The sequence below is a fragment of the Salmo trutta genome, unplaced genomic scaffold (genome assembly GCF_901001165.1).
Source record: "Salmo trutta unplaced genomic scaffold, fSalTru1.1, whole genome shotgun sequence".
In the NCBI taxonomy this organism is placed as follows: domain Eukaryota; kingdom Metazoa; phylum Chordata; class Actinopteri; order Salmoniformes; family Salmonidae; genus Salmo; species Salmo trutta.
This window is the reverse complement of record NW_021822222.1, coordinates 458,563-482,180: the sequence shown is the minus strand read 5'-3', so window position 1 is coordinate 482,180 and position 23,618 is coordinate 458,563. Positions and strand designations below refer to the sequence as shown.

Below are 23,618 nucleotides of genomic sequence, written 5' to 3'. Positions count from 1 at the left end.
TACGGAGAGGAGGGAGAGGGACTGCATTATACTGAGGTACGGAGAGGAGAGAGAGGGACTCCATTATACTGAGGTACGGAGAGGAGGGAGAGGGACTGCATTATACTGAGGTACGGAGAGGAGAGAGAGGAGGGACTGCATTATACTGAGGTACGGAGAGGAGAGAGAGAGAGGGACTGCATTATACTGAGGTACGGAGAGAGAGAGAGAGAGGGGGACTGCATTATACTCAGGTACGGAGAGGAGAGAGAGAGAGAGAGAGAGGGACTGCATTATACTGAGGTACGGAGAGGAGAGAGAGGGAGGGACTGCATTATACTGAGGTACGGAGAGGAGAGGGAGGGAGAGGGACTGCATTATACTGAGGTACGGAGAGGAGAGAGAGGGAGGGACTGCATTATACTGAGGTACGGAGAGAGAGAGGGGACTGCATTATACTGAGGTACGGAGAGGAGAGAGGGGACTGCATTATACTGAGGTACGGAGAGGAGAGAGAGAGACTGCATTATACTGAGGTACGGAGAGGAGAGAGAGGGACTGCATTATACTGAGGTACGGAGAGGAGGATGAGAGGGACTGCATTGTACTGAGGTACGGAGAGGGAGAGAGAAAGAGGGACTGCATTATACTGAGGTACGGAGAAGGAGCGAGACCGGAGAGACTGCATTATACTGAGGTAGGAGAGAGGAGAGAGAGGACTGCATTATACTGAGGTACGGAGAGAGAGAGGGACTGCATTATACTGAGGTACGGAGAGGAGAGAGAGAGGGAGGGACTGCATTATACTGAGGTACGGAGAGGAGAGAGGGACTGCATTATGCTGAGGTACGGAGAGGAGAGAGAGAGAGGGACTACATTATACTGAGGTACGGAGAGGAGGAGAGAGGGACTGCATTATACGAGGTACGGAGAGGGAGAGAGAAAGAGGGACTGCATTATACTGAGGTACGGAAGAGAGAGAGAGAGGGACTGCATTATACTGAGGTACGGAGAGGAGAGAGAGAGAGGCATGCATTATACTGAGGTACGGAGAGGAGAGAGAGAGGGAGGGACTGCATTATACTGAGGTACGGAGAGGGAGAGAGAAAGAGGGACTGCATTATACTGAGGTACGGAGAGGAGAGAGGGGGACTGCATTATACTGAGGTGAGGGAGAGAGAGAGGGAGGGACTGCATTATACTGAGGTACGGAGAGGGAGAGAGAAAGAGGGACTGCATTATACTGAGGTACGGAGAGGAGAGAGAGGGACTGCATTATACTGAGGTACGGAGAGGAGAGGAGAGGGACTGCATATACTGAGGTACGGAGAGGAGGGAGAGGGACTGCATTATACTGAGGTACGGAGAGGAGAGAGAGGGACTCCATTATACTGGGTACGGAGAGGGAGAGAGAGAGAGGGACTGCATTATACTGAGGTACGGAGAGGAGAGAGAGAGAGGGACTGCATTATACTGAGGTACGGAGAGGAGAGGGAGAGAGGGACTGCATTATACTGAGGTACGGAGAGAGAGAGAGAGAGGGGACTGCATTATACTCAGGTACGGAGAGGAGAGAGAGAGAGAGAGAGAGGGACTGCATTATACTGAGGTACGGAGAGGAGAGAGAGGGAGGGACTGCATTATACTGAGGTACGGAGAGGAGAGGGAGGGAGAGGGACTGCATTATACTGAGGTACGGAGAGGAGAGAGAGGGAGGGACTGCATTATACTGAGGTACGGAGAGAGAGAGGGACTGCATTATACTGAGGTACGGAGAGGAGAGAGGGACTGCATTATACTGAGGTACGGAGTGGAGGGAGAGAGGGACTGCATTATACTGAGGTACGGAGAGGAAAGAGAGAGGGACTGCATTATACTGAGGTACGGAGAGGAGAGAGGGACTGCATTATACTGAGGTACGGAGAGGAGAGAGAGAGAGAGAGAGAGAGGGACTGCATTATACTGAGGTACGGAGAGGAGAGAGAGGGAGGGACTGCATTATACTGAGGTACGGAGAGGAGAGGGACTGCATTATACTGAGGTACGGAGAGAGAGAGGGACTGCATTATACTGAGGTACGGAGAGGAGAGAGGGACTGCATTATACTGAGGTACGGAGAGGAGGGAGAGAGGGACTGCATTATACTGAGGTACGGAGAGGAGAGGGAGGGAGAGGGACTGCATTATACTGAGGTACGGAGAGGAGAGAGAGGGACTGCATTATACTGAGGTACGGAGAGGAGAGAGAGGGACTGCATTATACTGAGGTACGGAGAGGAGAGAGGGAGGGACTGCATTATACTGAGGTACGGAGAGGAGAGAGAGGGACTGCATTATACTGAGGTACGGAGAGGGAGAGGGAGAGGAACTGCATTATACTGAGGTACGGAGAGGAGAGAGAGGGACTGCATTATACTGCGGTACGGAGAGAGAGGGACTGCATTATACTGAGGTACGGAGAGGAGAGAGACTGCATTATACTGAGGTACGGAGAGGGAGAGAGAGTCCAGTATTTAATCCAGTATTAATCCTGTTGTGTTTTCAGGTGTGTGGATATGACACAGCGTCCCCCAGCTCTGGTCCTCTGTTCAGAGTCCCCATAACTGTTATCATCCCCACCAAGTAAGACCACAACTTCTCTACAACACAATCAATACTTCTGTGTGTGTGTGTGTGTGTGTGTGTGTGTGTTGTTTGTTTATGAGTGTGTGATTGGTAGGCTTGGTCGGTATACCGTATGTACCACGAGGGGGGGGGAATAAGGAAACGAGATGGTTTGTTAATAACAGTTGAAACTTTGATTTATTTTGTAGATGTTTATTAAAAACGTGAATATTTTGTATCTATTTTTTTGGGACGGTAAATGACCTGCGGTCGTTCTCGCTCAAAACGGTTCGGCGATTTTAAAAAACGTTTTTTTCCCGTTCTTCATTTCACCCGTCACGTTATTTTTCGTTATGAATCTTACAGGAAGTGTTTTTGGTTTTTAAAAGCAGACGGAGACGGGAGTCTCGTTCGTCTCTCGGTGTTGTTCAGAAAGCGTCAGCTTGTCTAATTTACAGGAGGGAATTCACAACTAAATGTTTTACCAGCTAGATATTTTACAAACTATTCAGGGAACTGTTTTTAAAATGGGTTTAGTAGCTAGTTAGCTATCTGGCTAAGTGTTTAGCTTCTTCCTAAATAGGGGTTTTACATGTACCTGTTAGCATTGCTAACCTTCAGATTACAGAGACTCAGTGGGATTTTACATGTACCTGTTAGCATTGCTAACCTTCAGATTACAGAAACCCCAGTGGGATTTTACATGTACCTGTTAGCATTGCTAACCTTCAGATTACAGAAACCCCAGTGGGATTTTACATGTACCTGTTAGCATTGCTAACCTTCAGATTACAGAGACCCAGTGGGATTTTACATGTACCTGTTAGCATTGCTAACCCTTGTGTTTAGTGCCGGTATTACCGGATGTCGCGGGTATGGTACAAGGTCAGTATGACAATCTGGATACCGCCCCAAGCCTAGTGAATGGTGTTGTCCTGAGTACGGTATGTCCCCTGTCTCTCTGCTCTAGTCTAGTGAATGGTGTTGTCCTGAGTACGGTATGTCCCCTGTCTCTCTGCTCTCTAGTCTAGTGAATGGGGTTGTCCTGAGTACGGTATGTCCCCTGTCTCTCTGCTCTAGTCTAGTGAATGGTGTTGTCCTGAGTACGGTATGTCCCCTGTCTCTCTGCTCTCTAGTCTAGTGAATGGTGTTGTCCTGAGTACGGTATGTCCCCTGTCTCTCTGCTCTCTAGTCTAGTGAATGGTGTTGTCCTGAGTACGGTATGTCCCCTGTCTCTCTGCTCTAGTCTAGTGAATGGTGTTGTCCTGAGTACGGTATGTCCCCTGTCTCTCTGCTCTCTAGCCTAGTGAATGGTGTTGTCCTGAGTACGGTATGTCCCCTGTCTCTCTGCTCTAGTCTAGTGAATGGTGTTGTCCTGAGTACGGTATGTCCCCTGTCTCTCTGCTCTCTAGTCTAGTGAATGGTGTTGTCCTGAGTACGGTATGTCCCCTGTCTCTCTGCTCTCTAGTCTAGTGAATGGTGTTGTCCTGAGTACGGTATGTCCCCCTGTCTCTCTGCTCTAGTCTAGTGAATGGTGTTGTCCTGAGTGCGGTATGTCCCCTGTCTCTCTGCTCTCTAGCCTAGTGAATGGTGTTGTCCTGAGTACGGTATGTCCCCTGTCTCTCTGCTCTCTAGCCTAGTGAATGGTGTTATCCTGAGTGCGGTATGTCCCCTGTCTCTCTGCTCTCTAGTCTAGTGAATGGTGTTGTCCTGAGTACGGTATGTCCCCTGTCTCTCTGCTCTCTAGTCTAGTGAATGGTGTTGTCCTGAGTACGGTATGTCCCCTGTCTCTCTGCTCTAGTCTAGTGAATGGTGTTGTCCTGAGTACGGTATGTCCCCTGTCTCTCTGCTCTCTAGCCTAGTGAATGGGGTTGTCCTGAGTACGGTATGTCCCCTGTCTCTCTGCTCTCTAGTCTAGTGAATGGTGTTGTCCTGAGTACGGTATGTCCCCTGTCTCTCTGCTCTCTAGCCTAGTGAATGGGGTTGTCCTGAGTACGGTATGTCCCCTGTCTCTCTGCTCTCTAGTCTAGTGAATGGTGTTGTCCTGAGTACGGTATGTCCCCTGTCTCTCTGCTCTCTAGTCTAGTGAATGGTGTTGTCCTGAGTACGGTATGTCCCCTGTCTCTCTGCTCTCTAGTCTAGTGAATGGTGTTATCCTGAGTACGGTATGTCCCCTGTCTCTCAGCTCTAGCCTAGTGAATGGTGTTGTCCTGAGTACGGTATGTCCCCTGTCTCTCTGCTCTCTAGTCTAGTGAATGGTGTTGTCCTGAGTACGGTATGTCCCCTGTCTCTCTGCTCTAGTCTAGTGAATGGTGTTGTCCTGAGTACGGTATGTCCCCTGTCTCTCTGCTCTAGTCTAGTGAATGGTGTTGTCCTGAGTACGGTATGTCCCCTGTCTCTCTGCTCTCTAGTCTAGTGAATGGGGTTGTCCTGAGTACGGTATGTCCCCTGTCTCTCTGCTCTAGTCTAGTGAATGGTGTTGTCCTGAGTACGGTATGTCCCCTGTCTCTCTGCTCTCTAGTCTAGTGAATGGTGTTGTCCTGAATACGGTATGTCCCCCTGTCTCTCTGCTCTCTAGTCTAGTGAATGGTGTTGTCCTGAGTACGGTATGTCCCCTGTCTCTCTGCTCTAGTCTAGTGAATGGTGTTGTCCTGAGTACGGTATGTCCCCTGTCTCTCTGCTCTCTAGCCTAGTGAATGGTGTTGTCCTGAGTACGGTATGTCCCCTGTCTCTCTGCTCTAGTCTAGTGAATGGTGTTGTCCTGAGTACGGTATGTCCCCTGTCTCTCTGCTCTCTAGTCTAGTGAATGGTGTTGTCCTGAGTACGGTATGTCCCCTGTCTCTCTGCTCTCTAGTCTAGTGAATGGTGTTGTCCTGAGTACGGTATGTCCCCTGTCTCTCTGCTCTCTAGTCTAGTGAATGGTGTTGTCCTGAGTACGGTATGTCCCCTGTCTCTCTGCTCTAGTCTAGTGAATGGTGTTGTCCTGAGTGCGGTATGTCCCCTGTCTCTCTGCTCTCTAGCCTAGTGAATGGTGTTGTCCTGAGTACGGTATGTCCCCTGTCTCTCTGCTCTCTAGCCTAGTGAATGGTGTTGTCCTGAGTGCGGTATGTCCCCTGTCTCTCTGCTCTAGTCTAGTGAATGGTGTTGTCCTGAGTACGGTATGTCCCCTGTCTCTCTGCTCTCTAGTCTAGTGAATGGTGTTGTCCTGAGTACGGTATGTCCCCTGTCTCTCTGCTCTAGTCTAGTGAATGGTGTTGTCCTGAGTACGGTATGTCCCCTGTCTCTCTGCTCTAGTCTAGTGAATGGTGTTGTCCTGAGTACGGTATGTCCCCTGTCTCTCTGCTCTCTAGTCTAGTGAATGGTGTTGTCCTGAGTACGGTATGTCCCCTGTCTCTCTGCTCTAGTCTAGTGAATGGTGTTGTCCTGAGTACGGTATGTCCCCTGTCTCTCTGCTCTAGTCTAGTGAATGGTGTTGTCCTGAGTACGGTATGTCCCCTGTCTCTCTGCTCTCTAGTCTAGTGAATGGTGTTGTCCTGAGTACGGTATGTCCCCTGTCTCTCTGCTCTAGTCTAGTGAATGGTGTTGTCCTGAGTACGGTATGTCCCCTGTCTCTCTGCTCTCTAGTCTAGTGAATGGTGTTGTCCTGAGTACGGTTTGTCCCCTGTCTCTCTGCTCTAGTCTAGTGAATGGTGTTGTCCTGAGTACGGTATGTCCCCTGTCTCTCTGCTCTCTAGCCTAGTGAATGGGGTTGTCCTGAGTACGGTATGTCCCCTGTCTCTCTGCTCTCTAGTCTAGTGAATGGTGTTGTCCTGAGTTCGGTATGTCCCCTGTCTCTCTGCTCTCTAGCCTAGTGAATGGGGTTGTCCTGAGTACGGTATGTCCCCTGTCTCTCTGCTCTCTAGTCTAGTGAATGGTGTTGTCCTGAGTACGGTATGTCCCCTGTCTCTCTGCTCTCTAGTCTAGTGAATGGTGTTGTCCTGAGTACGGTATGTCCCCTGTCTCTCTGCTCTCTAGTCTAGTGAATGGTGTTATCCTGAGTACGGTATGTCCCCTGTCTCTCAGCTCTAGCCTAGTGAATGGTGTTGTCCTGAGTACGGTATGTCCCCTGTCTCTCTGCTCTCTAGTCTAGTGAATGGTGTTGTCCTGAGTACGGTATGTCCCCTGTCTCTCTGCTCTCTAGTCTAGTGAATGGTGTTGTCCTGAGTACGGTATGTCCCCTGTCTCTCTGCTCTAGTCTAGTGAATGGTGTTGTCCTGAGTACGGTATGTCCCCTGTCTCTCTGCTCTAGCCTAGTGAATGGTGTTGTCCTGAGTACGGTATGTCCCCTGTCTCTCTGCTCTAGTCTAGTGAATGGTGTTGTCCTGAGTACGGTATGTCCCCTGTCTCTCTGCTCTAGTCTAGTGAATGGTGTTGTTCTGAGTACGGTATGTCCCCTGTCTCTCTGCTCTCTAGTCTAGTGAATGGTGTTGTCCTGAGTACGGTATGTCCCCTGTCTCTCTGTAGAGTTCCTGAGGGCCAGAACCAGGAGGTCCTGTTCCCAGATGTCCACTTCAGACCAGGACAGATACGACGACACTTCATCACGGTCCCACAGGGAGCCTCCTGGGCAGGTGTGTGTGTGTGATATATATGATGGGTAATATTCTCTGTATCGAACCCAAAAGAACAATGTTTCAAATGTATCTCGCCTATCTTTTTCTCCTCTCTCTCTCTCTCTCTCTCTCTCCCCCTCTCCCCCCTCTCTCTCCTCCCCCCACCCTTCCTCCAGAGATAACATTGACGTCTCAGAGCGGGGACGTGTCCTCTAAGTTTGTCCTCCATGCGGTCCACCTGGTGAAGCAGAGAGCCTACAGAGCCAACGAGTTCTACAAGTTCTCCTCTCTGCTGGAGAAGAGCTCCCTGACTGAAGCCTTCCCTGTCCTGGTACTGACCCTCAATCAATCAATCAATCAATCAATCAGTTAATCAATCAATCAGCCAGCCAGTCAGTTCTCCTCTGCTGGAGAAGAGCTCCCTGACTGAAGCCTTCCCTGTCCTGGTACTGACTCTCAATCAATCAGTCAATCAATCAGTCAATCAATCAGTCAATCAATCAGCCAGTCAGTCAGCCAGTCAATCAATCAGTCAGTCAGTCAGTCAGCCAGTCAGTCAATCAGTCAGCCACAGTATAGATTTGATAAGAAATGCAGTCAACAATAGGGCTGTCCCCGACAAAAAATAAAATAAAATGTTTTGGTCGACCGAGAGTCGTCTGTTCTTTCGACCAATCGATTGGTAGAAGTGTTAAAAGGTGTGTTTTTCCATTTCTAGAAGCGTCCTGTTTGAATGGAATCAGCTATATGTACAGTACCTGGTACTGTAGGCTACTGAGCCTGTCTGATGCTTTAAGCACAGCCATTAAAAATGAAGACGCACAAATTACTAAAGAGGGAGTCAGAGATTAATATAGGAGAAAAGAACCTGTTCCCTGCCCCTCCTCCTCCTGCTGCCGTTACGCTCCCGAAGTTAGCGGTACGCTCCCGAAGTTAGCGGTACGCTCCCGAAGTTAGCGGTACGCTCCCGAAGTTAGCGGTACGCTCCCGAAGTTAGCGGTACGCTCCCGAAGTTACCGCTACGCCCCCGACGTTACCGGTAACAGGCTACACCAGCGGTTGGCAGCCTTTTCCATGTGGAGTGCCAAGTTATCCTACTGTTTCTACTGATCTGCGATATGATTTTCATACGCACATTCTCGTGTAATAGTTTCATTTTAATTTATAATAAGGTCTTTATATCTCAATATCAGTGTCATGTGGTTAATCTAAATTCTATCCAAATGAAAATGATTCAATCTAGAAAAAGTAACTTCTATTCCATTACCAACTATGTAAAAATAGCCTACCGTAATTTCCGGACTATTAAGCGCACCTGAATATAAGCCGCACCCACTGAATTTTTTTAATTTGTATTATTTTGAACATAAATAAGCCGCACATGTCTATAAGCCGCAGGTGCCTACCGGTACATTGAAACAAATTAACTTTACACAGGCTTTAACGAAACACGGCTTGTAACAAAAATAAATAGGCTTTAACGAAACACGGCTTGTAACAAAAATAAAAAATTAGCAGTAAGCTTTAGTTGTCTTTTTGCACTGAGTCAATTCCTCAGGCTGCTGTTTCCAACGTCTTATCATCGACTCATTAAGACCAAGCTCCCATGCAGCAGCTCTATTTCCTTTTCCAACAGCCAGATCAATCGCCTTCAACTTGAAAGCTGCATCATATGCATTTCTCCGTGTCTTTGCCATGATGAGGGTGACAAAATGACTACCGTAATCAGAATGATGGGAAGTTTGAGAGCGCTCGATTTAATCTAAACAGTAAACAAAAAAGTTGTTTGACCTTAACCCCGTTCGCCAATTTCATTGGTCTAATGAAAGCTTCATGCCGCCAAAAAACTGAGCACGTCACAGAATGTGTTTTTAAAAAAATAAAAATAAATTTGAAAGCGGGAAAAATCCATATATTAGCCGCGTCATTGTTTAAGCCGCGAGGTTCAAAGTCTGGGACAAAAGTTGCGGCTTATAGTCCGGAATTTACGGTACATGAAACCAACAAATAAAAACGTTGCAGCCCACATGTAGAAAATAACCTGATTTAAAAATACCTACTCAGACTAATGGATTAGTCCACTCAGACAGGCCTCTACAATGGATTAGTCCACTCAGACAGGCCTCTACAATGGATTAGTCCACTCAGACAGGCCTCTACAATGGATTAGTCCACTCAGACAGGCCTCTACAATGGATTAGTCCACTCAGACAGGCCTCTACAATGGATTAGTCCAATCAGACAGGCCTCTACAATGGATTAGTCCAATCAGACAGGCCTCCACAATGGATTAGTCCACTCAGACAGGTCTCTACAATGGATTAGTCCAATCAGACAGGCCTCTGCAATGGATTAGTCCAATCAGACAGGCCTCCGCAATGGATTAGTCCAATCGGACAGACAGGCCTCCGCAATGGATTAGTCCAATCGGACAGACAGGCCTCCGCAATGGATTAGTCCAATCAGACAGACAGGCCTCCGCAATGGATTAGTCCAATCAGACAGCCCTCTGCAATGGATTAGTCCAATCAGACAGGCCTCTGCAATGGATTAGTCCAATCAGACAGGCCTCCGCAATGGATCAGTCCAATCAGACAGGCCTCCGCAATGGATCAGTCCAATCAGACAGGCCTCCGCAATGGATCAGTCCAATCAGACAGGCCTCCGCAATGGATCAGTCCAATCAGACAGGCCTCCGCAATGGATCAGTCCAATCAGACAGGCCTCCGCAATGGATCAGTCCAATCAGACAGGCCTCCGCAATGGATCAGTCCAATCAGACAGGCCTCCGCAATGGATCAGTCCAATCAGACAGGCCTCCGCAATGGATCAGTCCAATCAGACAGGCCTCCGCAATGGATCAGTCCAATCAGACAGGCCTCTACAATGGATCAGTCCACTCAGACAGGCCTCTACAATGGATCAGTCCACTCAGACAGGCCTCCACAATGGATCAGTCCACTCAGACAGGCCTCCACAATGGATCAGTCCAATCAGACAGGCCTCCACAATGGATTAGTCCAATCAGACAGGCCTCCACAATGGATCAGTCCAATCAGACAGGTGTCTCGTTTGCTCGACTAAAAAGATCTCGGTCGACCAACAGCCTATCGACCAATCAATAGACCAGGGGACTGAATGGGGTCAGCCCTAGTAATCAATAGACCAGGGGACTGAATGGGGTCAGCCCTAGTAATCAATAGACCAGGGGACTGAATGGGGTCAGCCCTAGTAATCAATAGACCAGAGGACTGAATGGGGTCAGCCCTAGTAATCAATAGACCAGGGGACTGAATGGGGTCAGCCCTAGTAATCAATAGACCAGGGGACTGAATGGGGTCAGCCCTAGTAATCAATAGACCAGGGGACTGAATGGGGTCAGCCCTAGTAATCAATAGACCAGGGGACTGAATGGGGTCAGCCCTAGTAATCAATAGACCAGGGGACTGAATGGGGTCAGCCCTAGTAATCAATAGACCAGGGGACTGAATGGGGTCAGCCCTAGTAATCAATAGACCAATAGACCAGGGGACTGGATGGGGTCAGCCCTAGTAATCAATAGATCAATAGACCAGAGGACTGAATGGGGTCAGCCCTAGTAATCAATAGACCAGGGGACTGAATGGGGTCAGCCCTAGTAATCAATAGACCAGGGGACTGAATGGGGTCAGCCCTAGTAGTCAATAGACCAGGGGACTGAATGGGGTCAGCCCTAGTAATCAATAGACCAATAGACCAGGGGACTGAATGGGGTCAGCCCTAGTAATCAATAGACCAGGGGACTGAATGGGGTCAGCCCTAGGAAACAAACACAATATCCAGGTGGTCTCTGTGATGCTGTTTTGACTAAGTGTCTCTCCTCTCTAGCCAGGGAGGACAGTAGAGTTATATATCTCTGTGATGCTGTTTTGACTAAGTGTCTCTCCTCTCTAGCCAGGGAGGACAGTAGAGTTATGTATCTCTGTGATGCTGTTTTGACTAAGTGTCTCTCCTCTCTAGCCAGGGAGGACAGTCGAGTTATGCATCGCCCGGTGGTGGGCCAGCCTTGGTGACGTTACCGTCGACTACGGTATCTCCTTCCACGGCCTGAGCACCTCGCCGTCACCTCTCCACATAGTGAGTATATATGCACTGCCTTCAAACTCTTCCGACCCCTTGACTTTTCCCACATTTTGTTACGTTACAGCCTCATCAAACTACACACAATACCCCATAATTACAAAGCAAATACATTTTAATTTTAATTTTGCTAATTTATTAAAAGTTTTTAAAAAATGATCACATTTTACATAAGTATTCAGACCCTTTACTCAGTACTTTGTTGAAGCACCTTTGGCAGCGATTACAGCCTCGAGTCTTCTTGGGTATGACGCTACAAGCTTGGCACACCTGTATTTGGGGAGTTTCTCCCATTCTTCTCTGCAGATCCTCTCAAGCTCTGTCAGGTTGGATGGGGAGCGTCGCTGCACAGCTATTTTCAGGTCTCTCCAGAGATGTTCGATCGGGTTCAAGTCCGGTCTCTGGCTGGGCCACTCAAGGACATTCAGAGACCATGCTTCACCGTAGGGATGCTGCCAGGTTTCTTCCAGATGTGACGCTTGGAATTCAGGCCAAAGAGTTCAATCTTGGTTTCATCAGACCAGAGAATCTTGTTTCTCATGGTCTGAGAGTCTTTATGTGCCTTTTGGCGAACTCCAAGTGGGCTGTCATGTACCTTTTACTGAGGAGGGGCTTCCATCTGGCCACTCTACCATAAAGGCCTTATTGGTGGAGTGCTGCAGAGATGGTTGTCCTTCTGGAAGGTTCTCCCATCTCCACAGTGGAACTCTGGAGCTCTGTCAGAGTGACCATTGGGTTCTTGGTCACCTCCCTGATCAAGGCCCTTCTCCCCCGATTGCTCAGTTTGGCCGGGCGGCCAGCTCTAGGAAGAGTCTTGGTGGTTCCAAACTTCTTCCATTTAAGAATGATGGAGGCCACTGTGTTCTTGGGGACCTTCAATGCTGCAGACATTTTTGGTACCCTTCCCCAGATCTGTGCCTCAAGACAATCCTGTCTCGGAGCTCTACGGACAATTCCTTCGACCTCATGGTTTGGTTTTTGCTCTGACATGCACTGTGTCGTACCAGTTGTCCTCCGTGTTGTCGTACGAGTTGTCCTCCGTGTTGTGGGACGTTGTCGTACCAGTTGTCCTCCGTGTTGTGGGACGTTGTCGTACCAGTTTTCCTCCTCCGTGTTGTGGGACGTTGTCGTACCAGTTTTCCTCCTCCGTGTTGTGGGACGTTGTCGTACCAGTTTTCCTCCTCCGTGTTGTGGGACGTTGTCGTACCAGTTTTCCTCCTCCGTGTTGTGGGACGTTGTCGTACCAGTTTTCCTCCTCCGTGTTGTGGGACGTTGTCGTACCAGTTTTCCTCCTCCGTGTTGTGGGACGTTGTCGTACCAGTTTTCCTCCTCCGTGTTGTGGGACGTTGTCGTACCAGTTTTCCTCCTCCGTGTTGTGGGACGTTGTCGTACCAGTTTTCCTCCTCTGTGTTGTGGGACGTTGTCGTACCAGTTTTCCTCCTCCGTGTTGTGGGACGTTGTCGTACCAGTTTTCCTCCTCCGTGTTGTGGGACGTTGTCGTACCAGTTTTCCTCCTCCGTGTTGTGGGACGTTGTCGTACCAGTTTTCCTCCTCCGTGTTGTGGGACGTTGTCGTACCAGTTGTCCTCCGTGTTGTGGGACGTTGTCGTACCAGTTGTCCTCCGTGTTGTGGGACGTTGTCGTACCAGTTGTCCTCCGTGTTGTGGGACGTTGTCGTACCAGTTTTCCTCCTCCGTGTTGTGGGACGTTGTCGTACCAGTTGTCCTCCGTGTTGTGGGACGTTGTCGTACCAGTTGTCCTCCTCCGTGTTGTGGGACGTTGTCGTACCAGTTGTCCTCCTCCGTGTTGTGGGACGTTGTCGTACCAGTTGTCCTCCGTGTTGTGGGACGTTGTCGTACCAGTTTTCCTCCTCCGTGTTGTGGGACGTTGTCGTACCAGTTGTCCTCCTCCGTGTTGTGGGACGTTGTCGTATCAGTTGTCCTCCGTGTTGTGGGACGTTGTCGTACCAGTTTTCCTCCTCCGTGTTGTGGGACGTTGTCGTACCAGTTGTCCTCCGTGTTGTGGGACGTTGTCGTACCAGTTGTCCTCCTCCGTGTTGTGGGACGTTGTCGTACCAGTTGTCCTCCTCCGTGTTGTGGGACGTTGTCGTACCAGTTGTCCTCCGTGTTGTGGGACGTTGTCGTACCAGTTGTCCTCCGTGTTGTGGGACGTTGTCCTTCTCCGTGTTGTGGGACGTTGTCCTCCTCCGTGTTGTGGGACGTTGTCGTACCAGTTGTCCTCCGTGTTGTGGGACGTTGTCGTACCAGTTGTCCTCCTCCGTGTTGTGGGACGTTGTCGTACCAGTTGTCCTCCGTGTTGTGGGACGTTGTCGTACCAGTTGTCCTCCGTGTTGTGGGACGTTGTCGTACCAGTTGTCCTCCGTGTTGTGGGACGTTGTCGTACCAGTTTTTCTCCCAAAAGTCTTTCCTTTTGTTTTTTCTGACTCATGATTTTTTTGTCTCACCCAGCATGCATCAGACGGTGTGACTAGTTTTGAGGTGTCCTCTCCCCTGAGGTACGAGGACGTTTCTCCCAGCATCACCCTGAAGACCTGGGTCCAGCCGCTCAGGTACAAACCCACACGTTTATCTAGTCCCCGAGCATCCCATCTAGTCCTGACAGATGGTCTCAGTGTACAGAGTCTATCCCCGAGCATCCCATCTAGTCCTGACAGATGGTCTCAGTGTACAGAGTCTATCCCCCGAGCATCCCATCTAGTCCTGACAGATCGTCTCAGTGTACAGAGTCTATCCCCCGAGCATCCCATCTAGTCCTGACAGATCGTCTCAGTGTACAGAGTCTATCCCCGAGCATCCCATCTAGTCCTGACAGATCGTCTCAGTGTACAGAGTCTATCCCCGAGCATCCCATCTAGTCCTGACAGATGGTCTCAGTGTACAGAGTCTATCCCCCGAGCATCCCATCTAGTCCTGACAGATCGTCTCAGTGTAGAGAGTCTATCCCCGAGTATCCCATCTAGTCCTGACAGATCGTCTCAGTGTACAGAGTCTATCCCCGAGCATCCCATCTAGTCCTGACAGATCGTCTCAGTGTACAGAGTCTATCCCCGAGCATCCCATCTAGTCCTGACAGATCGTCTCAGTGTACAGAGTCTATCCCCGAGCATCCCATCTAGTCCTGACAGATCGTCTCAGTGTACAGAGTCTATCCCCGAGCATCCCATCTAGTCCTGACAGATCGTCTCAGTGTACAGAGTCTATCCCCGAGCATCCCATCTAGTCCTGACAGATCGTCTCAGTGTACAGAGTCTATCCCCGAGCATCCCATCTAGTCCTGACAGATCGTCTCAGTGTACAGAGTCTAACCCCCGAGCATCCCATCTAGTCCTGACAGATCGTCTCAGTGTAGAGAGTCTATCCCCCGAGCATCCCATCTAGTCCTGACAGATCGTCTCAGTGTACAGAGTCTAACCCACATCCCATCTAGGAAACTCTCAGCTTCTATGTCTCCATCATCTCAGAAGGAAACTCATCTAACTGTGTGTTTCCTGTTTCCTCCAGACCTCTGTGTTCAAAGATCAAGGCTCTGGGTCACAGAGATGTTCTGCCCAACAACAGACAGCTCTATGAAATCATCCTCACCTACAGCTTCCACCAGGTGAGAGTGTCTGGGATTTATTATAGATCTCTGTTTGGTGTGTCTGACCTCTCTCCCACTCTCCCACTCTCCCTCTCTCCCTCTCTCCCACTCTCCCACTCTCCCACCCTCCCACTCTCCCTCTCTACCTCTCTCCCTCTCTCCCTCTCTACCTCTCTACCGCTCTACCTCTCTCTCCCACTCTCCCTCTCCCACTCTACCTCTCTACCTCTCTACCTGTCTCCCTCTCTTCCTCTCTACCTCTCTCCCCAGCCTAAATCAGGAGAGGTGACCCCCAGCTGTCCAGTACTGTGTCTCTGACCTCTCTACCTCTCTCCCCAGCCTAAATTAGGAGAGGTGACCCCCCCCAGCTGTCCAGTACTGTGTCTCTGACCTCTCTACCTCTCTCCCCAGCCTAAATCAGGAGAGGTGACCCCCAGCTGTCCAGTACTGTCTCTGATCTCTCTACTGCTCTCCCTCTCTCCCACCCTCTCTCTCTCCCACCCTCTCTCTCTCCCACTCTCCCTCTCTACCGCTCTACCTCTCCCTCTCTCTCCCACTCTCCCTCTCCCTCTCTACCTCTCTACCTCTCTCCCCAGCCTAGGTCAGGAGAGGTGACCCCCCCCAGCTGTCCAGTACTGGGTCTCTGACCTCTCTACCTCTCTCCCTCTCTCCCCAGCCTAAGTCAGGAGAGGTGACCCCCCCAGCTGTCCAGTACTGGGTCTCTGACCTCTCTACCTCTCTCCCTCTCTCCCCAGCCTAAGTCAGGAGAGGTGACACCCAGCTGTCCAGTACTGTGTGAGCAGCTGTATGAATCAGAGTTTGACTCTCAGCTCTGGATGCTGTTTGACCAGAACAAGAGACTGCTGGGCTCTGGAGACGCCTACCCACACCAGGTAGTAACCTCAACACAATCATAATGTAACCGCAACACAACCACAACACAACCATAATATAACCACAACACAACCATAATATAACCACAACACAACCATAATATAACCACAACACAACCATAATGTAACCGCAACACAATCATAATGTAACCACAACACAACCACAACACAACCATAATATAACCGCAACACAACCATAATGTAACCGCAACACAACCATAATGTAACCTCAACACAACCATAATGTAACCACAACACAACCACAACACAACCATAATGTAACCACAACACAACCACAACACAACCATAATATAACCACAACACAACCACAACACAACCATAATATAACCGCAACACAACCATAATGTAACCGCAACACAACCACAACACAACCATAATATAACCACAACACAACCATAATATAACCACAACACAACCATAATATAACCACAACACAACCATAATATAACCATAATATAACCACAACACAACCATAATATAACCATAATATAACCACAACACAACCATAATATAACCACAACACAACCATAATATAACCACAACCACAACACAACCATAATATAACCACAACACAACCGCAATATAACCACAACACAACCGCAATATAACCACAACACAACCGCAATATAACCACAACACAACCGCAATATAACCACAACACAACCGCAATATAACCACAACACAACCGCAATATAACCACAACACAACCGCAATATAACCACAACACAACCGCAATATAACCACAACACAACCGCAATATAACCACAACACAACCGCAATATAACCACAACACAACCGCAATATAACCACAACACAACCGCAATATAACCACAACACAACCATAATATAACCACAACACAACCATAATATAACCACAACACAACCATAATATAACCACAACACAACCAACATTAGACTACTGGTCACCAGGTAGTCACCACAACATTAGACTACTGGTCACCAGGTAGTCACCACAACATTAGACTACTGGTCACCAGGTAGTCACCACAACATTAGACTACTGGTCACCAGGTAGTCACCACAACATTAGACTACTGGTCACCAGGTAGTCACCACAACATTAGACTACTGGTCACCAGGTAGTCACCACAACATTAGACTACTGGTCACCAGGTAGTCACCACAACATTAGACTACTGGTCACCAGGTAGTCACCACAACATTAGACTACTGGTCACCAGGTAGTCACCACAACATTAGACTACTGGTCACCAGGTAGTCACCACAACATTAGACTACTGGTCACCAGGTAGTCACCACAACATTAGACTACTGGTCACCAGGTAGTCACCACAACATTAGACTACTGGTCACCAGGTAGTCACCACAACATTAGACTACTGGTCACCAGGTAGTCACCACAACATTAGACTACTGGTCACCAGGTAGTCACCACAAGCATTAGACTACTGGTCACCAGGTAGTCACCACAACATTAGACTACTGGTCACCACAACATTAGACTACTGGTCACCAGGTAGTCGCCACAACATTAGACTACTGGTCACCAGGTAGTCGCCACAACATTAGACTACTGGTCACCAGGTAGTCGCCACAACATTAGACGGCGTTTCCTGTTTGAGGAGTTAGCGTGGAATCAGATTGGTCGGACCAGCGTTGAACAGACCTGAGCACGTGCGTTTCCTGTTTGAGGAGGTAGTGAGGTCATCTATAGTTCAACTCAGGACAACCAGGAAGTGGCTCACCATTTAGCTACTGTAGGTCATTTATTAGTTGTTTTTGTGGTTTCCAATTGGTAGTTACAGTCTTGTCCCATCGCTGTTACTCCCGTACGAGAGCCATGCGTCCTCTGAAACACGACCTCTTGACCTCGCCAAGCCACACAGCTTCTTGAAACACTGCTCGCTTAACCCTTGACATTGTGTTGTTATGTCGCTCGATGGTTTCATTTAATTTTTGACAGTGAAACGAGGCGATTCAGACGAGGGGGAAACAAAACCTCACCCAGATGTTAAAGCCCCGTTGGACAATATAAACGGACTGTTTGAAAATGTGAAGGAAAAAACTGGGGTACGCCATTTTTTATTTGGGCGTACCCCCGACGGCATTGTGTTCATCCCTGGGGGTACGTAGCCCAGTTTGGGAACCTCTGCTCTAAGGAAACGGGGTCTACATGCTCAAGCTGCAGCCCTGTCTCACCCTACGGCCCCGTGGAAAGAAGTGTTTTTTTTATTTTGATAGATTTTATAATGTTGTATGTTTATCCCTCTCCCTCTCCCTCCCTCCCTCTCTCTCTCTGTCTCTCTCTGTCTCTCTCTGTCTCTCTCTGTCTCTCTCTCTCTCTCTCTCTCTCTCTCTCTCTCTGTCTCTCTCTCTGTCTCTCTGTCTCTCTCTCTCGTCTCTCTCGCTTCTCTCTCTCTCTCCCCCTCTTTCTCCCCCTCTTTCACTCTCTCTCCCCCTCTCTCTCTCTCCCTCCCCCTCTCTCTCTCTCCATCAGTACTCTCTGAAACTAGAGAAAGGCGACTACACGGTGCGTATGCAGGTGCGTCATGAACAGGCCAGTGAGCTGGAGCGTCTAAAGGACCTTCCGTTTGTGGTGTCCCACCGTCTGTCCACTACTCTGACCCTGGACGTGTATGAGTCTCACCGCGCTGCCCTCGTGGCTAAGAAGAAAACAAACTCCCTGATCTTGACCCCTGGAGCTACCCAGCCTTTTTATGTTACGGCCCTGCCTGACGACAAGTAAGTTCCCTCTGACCCTCACCCCTGGAGACCCTGACACCTCACCCCTGGAGCTACCCAGCCTTTTTATGTTACGGCCCTGCCTGACGACAAGTAAGTTCCCCCTGACCCCTCACCCCTGGAGCTACCCAGCCTTTTTATGTTACGGCCCTGCCTGACGACAAGTAAGTTCCCCCTGACCCCTCACCCCTGGAGACCCTGACCCCTCACCCCTGGAGACCCTGACCCCTCACCCCTGGAGCTACCCAGCCTTTTTATGTTACGGCCCTGCCTGACGACAAGTAAGTTCCCCCTGACCCCTAACCCCTGGCGACCCTGACCCCTCACCCCTGGAGACCCTGACCCCTCACCCCTGGAGACCCTGACCCCTCACCCCTGGAGACCCTGACCCCTCACCCCTGGAGACCCTGACCCCTCACCCCTGGAGACCCTGACCCCTCACCCCTGGAGACCCTGACCCCTCACCCCTGGTGACCCTGACCCCTCACCCCTGGCGACCCTGACCCCTCACCCCTGGCGACCCTGACCCCTCACCCCTGGCGACCCTGACCCCTCACCCCTGGCGACCCTGACCCCTCACCCCTGGCGACCCTGACCCTCATCCCTGGCGACCCTGACCCTCACCCCTGGCGACCCTGACCCCTCACCCCTGGCGACCCTGACCCCTCACCCCTGGCGACCCTGACCCCTCACCCCTGGCGACCCTGACCCCTCACCCCTGGCGACCCTGACCCCTCACCCCTGGAGACCCTGACCCCTCACCCCTGGAGACCCTGACCCTCATCCCTGGCGACCCTGACCCTCACCCCTGGCGACCCTGACCCCTCACCCCTGGCGACCCTGACCCCTCACCCCTGGCGACCCTGACCCCTCACCCCTGGCGACCCTGACCCCTCACCCCTGGAGACCCTGACCCCTCACCCCTGGCGACCCTGACCCCTCACCCCTGGAGACCCTGACCCCTCACCCCTGGAGACCCTGACCCCTCACCCCTGGAGACCCTGACCCCTCACCCCTGGCGACCCTGACCCTCACCCCTGGCGACCCTGACCCCTCACCCCTGGCGACCCTGACCCCTCACCCCTGGCGACCCTGACCCCTCACCCCTGGCGACCCTGACCCCTCACCCCTGGCGACCCTGACCCCTTACCCCTGGAGACCCTGACCCCTTACCCCTGGAGACCCTGACCCCTCACCCCTGGAGACCCTGACCCCTTACCCTCACTCCTGACCCCCCCTTACCTTACGCCTTACACAGTCAGTCTGACTCCCCCCTTCTCCCTCTCTCTCTCTCTCCACCTCTACCTCTCTCTCTACCTCTCTCTCTCTCTCTCCACCTCTACCTCTCTCTCTCTCTCTCTCTATACCTCTCTCTCTCTCTCTCTCTCTCTCTCTCTCTCTCTCTCTACCTCTCTCTCTCTCTCTACCTCTCTCTCTCTCTACCTCTCTCTCTCTCCACCTCTCTCTCTCTCTCTCTCTCTCTCTCTCTCACACTCTCTGTCTCACACTCTCTCTCTCTCTCCAGGGTTCCTAAAGGAACGTGTCCAGGATGTTATCTGACCGGATCCCTGGTTGTTCCTAAGGGAGAATACGGCAAGAAAGCAGTGAGTGGCTTTTTCTACTGTCAGTCAAGAGCTCTCTAACACTCTCATTGGCTCACTCCTTTTATGCCCCCCCCAGTCATCATCCTTTTCAACCAATCACAAGCTTTGCTAGCATCACAGTTTTAGTTGCACGTTGCTTTGATGCTTTTTTTCACTGTGTGGAGGGAGGGGCTTTCTACTTCCTGCCTACGACTCAGTGGTCTGTGATTTATAGATTCTGCTGTCAGTCACTCTGGTCTGTCTACTGAATTTCCTGTTTCCTGTGGCTTCACTGTCAACTTCCTGTTGCTGCTGTGTGAACATGTCCGTGCCTCCGTGGGCCATGTTTATCTGTCGGTGTGGTAGTAGTGGCGGCACTGCAGTACAGTAATGAGAGAGATAACAACATGCTGAGGCTACAGACTGACTGACTGGACTTCATCCTGGTCAAGAAGTCTCCTTCTCTATGGAAAAACACTGCCAGCAAGGACTTTCATTCGTCCTGGGGAACTAATCAAATGAGCTGCAACGGACAAGGAGGAAGTGAAGCAGTATGACTTGCCACTAGTTGTAAACGATGAGACAGAGGGATGGGAAGTGAAGCAGTATGACTTGCCACTAGTTGTAAACGATGAGACAGAGGGATGGGAAGTGAAGCAGTATGACTTGCCACTAGTTGTAAACGATGAGACAGAGGGAGGGGAAGTGAAGCAGTATGACTTGCCACTAGTTGTAAACGATGAGACAGAGGGAGGGGAAGAGAAGCAGTATGACTTGCCACTAGTTGTAAACGATGAGACAGAGGGAGGGGAAGTGAAGCAGTATGACTTGCCACTAGTTGTAAACGATGAGACAGAGGGAGGGGAAGTGAAGCAGTATGACTTGCCACTAGTTGTAAACGATGAGACAGAGGGAAGTGAAGCAGTATGACTTGCCACTAGTTGTAAACGATGAGACAGAGGGATGGGAAGTGAAGCAGTATGACTTGCCACTAGTTGTAAACGATGAGACAGAGGGATGGGAAGCAGTATGACTTGCCACTAGTTATAAACGATGAGACAGAGGGATGGGAAGTGAAGCAGTATGACTTGCCACTAGTTGTAAACGATGAGACAGAGGGATGGGAAGTGAAGCAGTATGACTTGCCACTAGTTGTAAACGATGAGACAGAGGGATGGGAAGTGAAGCAGTATGACTTGCCACTAGTTGTAAACGATGAGACAGAGGGAGGGGAAGTGAAGCAGTATGACTTGCCACTAGTTGTAAACGATGAGACAGAGGGATGGGAAGTGAAGTGAAGCAGTATGACTTGCCACTAGTTGTAAACGATGAGAGAGACAGAGGGATGGGAAGTGAAGCAGTATGACTTGCCACTAGTTGTAAACGATGAGACAGAGGGATGGGAAGCAGTATGACTTGCCACTAGTTGTAAACGATGAGACAGAGGGAGGGGAAGTGAAGCAGTATGACTTGCCACTAGTTGTAAACGATGAGACAGAGGGAAGTGAAGCAGTATGACTTGCCACTAGTTGTAAACGATGAGACAGAGGGATGGGAAGTGAAGCAGTATGACTTGCCACTAGTTGTAAACGATGAGACAGAGGGATGTGAAGCAGTATGACTTGCCACTAGTTATAAACGATGAGACAGAGGGAGGGGAAGTGAAGCAGTATGACTTGCCACTAGTTGTAAACGATGAGACAGAGGGAGGGGAAGTGAAGCAGTATGACTTGCCACTAGTTGTAAACGATGAGACAGAGGGAAGTGAAGCAGTATGACTTGCCACTAGTTGTAAACGATGAGACAGAGGGATGGGAAGTGAAGCAGTATGACTTGCCACTAGTTGTAAACGATGAGACAGAGGGAAGTGAAGCAGTATGACTTGCCACTAGTTGTAAACGATGAGACAGAGGGAAGTGAAGCAGTATGACTTGCCACTAGTTGTAAACGATGAGACAGAGGGATAGGAAGTGAAGCAGTATGACTTGCCACTAGTTGTAAACGATGAGACAGAGGGATGGGAAGTGAAGCAGTATGACTTGCCACTAGTTATAAACGATGAGACAGAGGGAGGGGAAGTGAAGCAGTATGACTTGCCACTAGTTGTAAACGATGAGACAGAGGGATGGGAAGTGAAGCAGTATGACTTGCCACTAGTTGTAAACGATGAGACCGAGGGAGGGGAAGTGAAGCAGTATGACTTGCCACTAGTTGTAAACGATGAGACAGAGGGATGGGAAGTGAAGCAGTATGACTTGCCACTAGTTGTAAACGATGAGACAGAGGGAGGGGAAGTGAAGCAGTATGACTTGCCACTAGTTGTAAACGATGAGACAGAGGGATGGGAAGTGAAGCAGTATGACTTGCCACTAGTTGTAAACGATGAGACAGAGGGATGGGAAGCAGTATGACTTGCCACTAGTTGTAAACGATGAGACAGAGGGATGGGAAGTGAAGCAGTATGACTTGCCACTAGTTGTAAACGATGAGACAGAGGGATGGGAAGCAGTATGACTTGCCACTAGTTATAAACGATGAGACAGAGGGATGGGAAGTGAAGCAGTATGACTTGCCACTAGTTGTAAACGATGAGACAGAGGGAGGGGAAGTGAAGCAGTATGACTTGCCACTAGTTATAAACGATGAGACAGAGGGAGGGGAAGCAGTATGACTTGCCACTAGTTATAAACGATGAGACAGAGGGATGGGAAGTGAAGCAGTATGACTTGCCACTAGTTGTAAACGATGAGACAGAGGGATGGGAAGCAGTATGACTTGCCACTAGTTGTAAACGATGAGACAGAGGGATGGGAAGTGAAGCAGTATGACTTGCCACTAGTTGTAAACGATGAGACAGAGGGGAAGTGAAGCAGTATGACTTGCCACTAGTTGTAAACGATGAGACAGAGGGGAAGTGAAGCAGTATGACTTGCCACTAGTTGTAAACGATGAGACAGAGGGATAGGAAGTGAAGCAGTATGACTTGCCACTAGTTGTAAACGATGAGACAGAGGGATGGAAGTGAAGCAGTATGACTTGCCACTAGTTGTAAACGATGAGACAGAGGGATGGGAAGTGAAGCAGTATGACTTGCCACTAGTTATAAACGATGAGACAGAGGGATGGGAAGCAGTATGACTTGCCACTAGTTGTAAACGATGAGACAGAGGGAGGGGAAGTGAAGCAGTATGACTTGCCACTAGTTGTAAACGATGAGACAGAGGGATGGGAAGTGAAGCAGTATGACTTGCCACTAGTTGTAAACGATGAGACAGAGGGATGGGAAGTGAAGCAGTATGACTTGCCACTAGTTGTAAACGATGAGACAGAGGGATGGGAAGTGAAGCAGTATGACTTGCCACTAGTTGTAAACGATGAGACAGAGGGATGGGAAGTGAAGCAGTATGACTTGCCACTAGTTGTAAACGATGAGACAGAGGGATGGGAAGTGAAGCAGTATGACTTGCCACTAGTTGTAAACGATGAGACAGAGGGAAGTGAAGCA

The 23,618-nt window shown here is 49.8% G+C and overlaps 1 protein-coding gene across 2 annotated transcripts in view; it reads left to right on the top strand.

The window, feature by feature from the left end:
- Positions 1–23,618, top strand: part of tpp2 (tripeptidyl peptidase 2) — a 57,306-nt gene that overhangs the window by 24,654 nt on the left and 9,034 nt on the right. For both annotated transcript variants that reach the window (XM_029743188.1, XM_029743187.1), the window contains exons 14-22: positions 2,524–2,600; positions 7,086–7,192; positions 7,351–7,505; positions 11,174–11,290; positions 13,761–13,861; positions 14,814–14,910; positions 15,648–15,785; positions 18,286–18,530; positions 20,056–20,134. In XM_029743188.1, coding sequence (XP_029599048.1) covers positions 2,524–2,600; positions 7,086–7,192; positions 7,351–7,505; positions 11,174–11,290; positions 13,761–13,861; positions 14,814–14,910; positions 15,648–15,785; positions 18,286–18,530; positions 20,056–20,134 — 1,116 coding nt within the window. The remainder of the gene's footprint in view (positions 1–2,523; positions 2,601–7,085; positions 7,193–7,350; positions 7,506–11,173; positions 11,291–13,760; positions 13,862–14,813; positions 14,911–15,647; positions 15,786–18,285; positions 18,531–20,055; positions 20,135–23,618) is intronic.